At 54.3% G+C, this 4,016-nt stretch overlaps 1 protein-coding gene across 1 annotated transcript in view; it reads left to right on the plus strand.

Annotated features, from left to right (window-relative positions):
• The first annotated feature begins 2,562 nt into the window (after positions 1-2,562).
• CCDC28B (coiled-coil domain containing 28B) overlaps positions 2,563-4,016 on the plus strand; it is a 3,033-nt gene continuing 1,579 nt past the window's right edge. Inside the window, 3 exon segments of the mRNA XM_007468667.1 lie at positions 2,563-2,749; positions 3,891-4,012; positions 4,015-4,016. The exon segment at positions 4,015-4,016 is cut by the window's right edge and continues 37 nt beyond it. Of these exon segments, the coding sequence (XP_007468729.1) occupies positions 2,586-2,749; positions 3,891-4,012; positions 4,015-4,016 (288 nt within the window). The 5' untranslated portion in view covers positions 2,563-2,585.

The following is a 4,016-nucleotide window of genomic DNA, read 5'->3' on the forward strand; positions in this document are numbered from 1 at the left end:
AAGAGTGCCCAGCCCTCTGGAACTTGGGGAGGCCCGGGCCCAGGGAAGCTCTGCTCCTGCCCAGTGGGAGGGGAAGGTAGGTAGGGTCACTGTGCGCTGGCCCCGGGGTGGGGGTGGGGGCAGTTATCTGAGACTGCAGGGCAGCCTCCTGTTGCATCAGATGCTTCTCTGAGGACCTGAGCTGGGAGCCTCTGCCAGGTCTTTTGTTAGCTGCCCCATTGGTCTGGCCTCCTGGGATGGCACCAGCAGCGCTGGGTCAGCCTCCCATCAGGCACGTAAGTTTCCCCCCTGGGGGCTGGTGTCAAGCGCTGGGTAATCACACTGGTTTTGTTCTGACCTGATGCTCCCCACAGGTGTCCCCTAGGCCTGGGTGTGGGGAGAGGGTCGGCTTGGTCTTGTCATTTCATGAGTGACTGAATACAGCCCTCACCACCTACCAGCAAAGAGTGTCTGGGTGCTGTGGGGGAATGGTGTTACCTCAGACTACTGTTGGGACTTCCATGGTGGTTCAGCGGCTTCCAGCATGGGGGGCCCGGGTTTGATCTGTAATCAGGGAACTAGATCCCACGTGACACTAGAGTTTGCAAACCGCAACTGAAAATCCCGCATGTCGCAATGAAGACCGGGTGCAGCCAAATAAATAAATAAACAATTTTTTAAAAAAAGACTATTGTTGACTTTTAGTAAAATGACTACCTTCCTTCAGGGTTGTTATGTAAATGCTTAATAGGGGACCAGGACTCACTTGAAAGATGGTTGTCTTCTCTTGCAGTTTCTTCTGCTGCTGCTTCTTGTGCTTCTTATATGCCTTATATATATATATATATATATATATATATTTATATTTTATATATTTTATATTTTATATATTTATATTTATTATATATTATATTATATATTATATTTATTATATATAATATATAATATATAAATCCATTCTCTACCCCCCACCTCCTCCTCCCGTCCATTTCTGACAAAGCTGCCACCGTTTGGTAAGGGACTGTAACTTCTCTCCAAAACTGATAGGAAAGTGAAAGAGTTTTTTTTAGGTTGCCATCACACAACCAATGGCATCACCTTAGCTCAGCTGGGGAGGTAAAGTCGAGTGAAAGGGACAGCTTAATAAATGTGGGGATGTTCCTCCCATCTTACTCCATCCCACTCTAAAAAAGGTCACTTTCTCTTTAAATGCAAATTACCTCTTGCGAGCTCAGCTTCCACTCTCTCCGTTCCCGAGTTGGAGAGTGCTGCGGAGGGCGGAGGGAACCCCCACGGAAGCATCACTCCAGACCCCAAACCTCCAGGTCAGTTACCCACTTCGAGGGTGGGTACAGAGGCTCAGTGACGCGGGTCTGATGCTCCATTTCGGATCCTGGCTCCCGAGATGAGCGATCCATTTGGCACACGGCTTTGGAGACTGTGGGAAATAGATCCCAGGTCGCCCCCAGCCATTCCTGGGGAGCCGAGGCTCCCGCTGCAGTTTTTCTATCGAGTCCCTAATTGAACCAAGCTGCTGCTGGGCCAGGCATTTGACGCGCTTCTGTCTCCCCTCCACCACCGCTCTCCCACACCAGTGCCAGCCAGCCTCGTACCAATTTAAATGCTTATACCCCCAGCGCCACCGCCATCCCAGAGTGCGGAGTCGGGCTTGGTGGTGGGAACTGGGAGTAAGCAGCTTGAGGAAACCCCGTAAAGGGCCTTCAGACCTCCATCTGGGGGTGGGGGTGGGGCCACCGCGGACCTGGGGCTGAAGGGGCGGGGCCGGGCTGGAGATCCAGCGGTGCCAGCCTCGGGCGCTGCCTTTGTTGGAGGCCCAGGCTGCCTGCTACGTGCCCAACCACCCGGCCCTCTCTGGCTGCAGCTGAAGCCAAGCGGGGACTTCCTGACTGGGGAGGGTGAAGCGGCTGGAAGTCTGTCCCACGGAACTTCTGGGAGTCTCCTGGTGTTTGCCATTGGGGGTGGAAGAGGAGGGATGCCAGTGCGGGGAAGCCACACTGAGCCCTGCCAGCGTGCCACGGCTTCTGCCATTGCTGCCCGTCCTCAGGGGGTTACTGCCTGACACTGGGGTCTTCCCAGGTGATCCCATCCACATCTCTGTCACCTTCCATGCTGAGGTTTGTCAGCGTCTGTCCAGGCAGTTGATAAATAGAAGGGAGCCAAGTTAAGACACTCCTAATCCTCAGCCGGGCTCCTGCCAGCTCACATCCACCCTGTCTCCCCCTACATTTCCTCTGCCAGTTCCGCCCCCTCAGCTACAGGGACAGGAAACCCCAGGAGCAGCAGCAGCAGGAAAATAGTGTCTGGTCCAGCCCTTTGAGGCAGGGCCTAGGTTTTCAGGCTAAAACTGGAAGGCAAGGAGGACCTGGGGTGGGCCACAGAAGGTCCTTCAAATACACATCTGTGACCCCAGCAGTAGGTGCTGGCACCTGGCCTTGCCTATACTGGGCAGCTGAGGGGCGAGTTAGGAAGGTCTGGGGGCCATCCTTTGCAGCTCTCAGGGATTGCTAGGTGGAGAGATGGCTTTGCCCCTCACTATCTCAGTGGGACTGCCTCCCTCCCAGGGCCTGAGGCCTAGCCAGTAACCAATGGAGGACAAGAAGAAGAAAAGGAGTCCCAAGCCCTGCTTGACCCAGCCAGCCCAGCCCCCAGGCACACTACGCAGGGTCCCAGTGCCCACCAGCCACAGCGGCTCCTTGGCCCTGGGACTCCCTCATCTGCCATCCCCCAAGCAGCGGGCCAAGTTCAAGAGGTGGGTACAGAAGGGAAGAGGGCAAGGAGGGAGGGACCCTAACTCTGGGCTGAGCCCTGTGGGCAGGAAGGTAAAGGGGGCCTTAGCCTACCGTTACTAAGCAGTAATCCATGCCTTCCCTGGGGCTCCTCCCACCCGCCACTGGCCCCTGAGAACTCAGACCCAGTTCCTGCTCTCAAGTGTGTTGGGAAAAGGCCAGGTGGGTCACTGGGATCACCCAGTGTGATGATGCACCTCAGAGCAGGGAGTGAGCAAACTTCCAGGAAGTGAGTCAGAGAAGGCTGTTGGGCACACTGGAGAGGGAGAATGTTCTAAGCTGAGGGGCTTGCCTGGCAGAAGTATGGTAGAAAAATATTGCCTGGAAGGTTCCAGGAACCACAGGTGATTTGGTGGTCCTGGACTGTCATGGGGTAGGAAATGGTGAGGGGATACTCGGGTGAAAATTTTGAATTCTCCGCTTAATTTTTTTAATGATTGAAAATTTGCCTCCCACCCTATAGAGTCTGTGTTTGTTTCCACTACCCATGCGTTCTTTCTCTGATTACTGTGTTTCCCTGTGCCTTTGGCACCACCTGCCTGAGAGGCATGTTTGGAGATGGCCAAGTAGGGGTAGCTGAAGCTCAGGGCTGGGGCAGGGATAGTAGGAGACGCAACTGGAGAGGCAGTGGAGCCAAGCTGGAAAGATCATTCAGTGTTATCCCAAGGGCAATGGAAAATTCAAAGAAAAGGTTTTTACAACCAAGAGGGGCAGAAAGATATTTTTGGAAGAGGTAAGATGGCTTTCATGGTAATAAGGGAGTAACTGTCCCCAAGTTCACTGAGCACCGGTGAGGACAAGTGATTCACCCAGGGTCACAGGAAGAATGAGTGAGGTGCTCAGACTGGAACCCAGGAGCCCCATTCCAGGCATGGTTCTGGATGTATCACTGGCAGAAAGAGACTTCTTTTGACCTCTCACCCTCACCCTTCTTCACCCACTCCCTTCCCTTTACCCATCCCGGTGCCCAGAACAGGGCGAAACATCCATTTACGTTGGTGGGTGGATAGAAGGGTGAATTAGTGCATAGACAGATGGCACAGAAGAACTGGGGTTACCTGGCTGCCACTCACCCTGTGACCATGGCCATGCCCACCCACCCAGGGTCAGCAAGGAGAAATGCCGCCCAGTGCTGGCAGGAGGTGGGGGTGGCTCTGCAGGCACCCCCCTGCAGCACTCGTTCCTGACCGAGGTGACCGACGTCTATGAGATGGAAGGCGGGCTGCTGAA

This window comes from Lipotes vexillifer, unplaced genomic scaffold (assembly GCF_000442215.2).
Source record: "Lipotes vexillifer unplaced genomic scaffold, Lipotes_vexillifer_v1.1 scaffold1261, whole genome shotgun sequence".
In the NCBI taxonomy this organism is placed as follows: domain Eukaryota; kingdom Metazoa; phylum Chordata; class Mammalia; order Artiodactyla; family Lipotidae; genus Lipotes; species Lipotes vexillifer.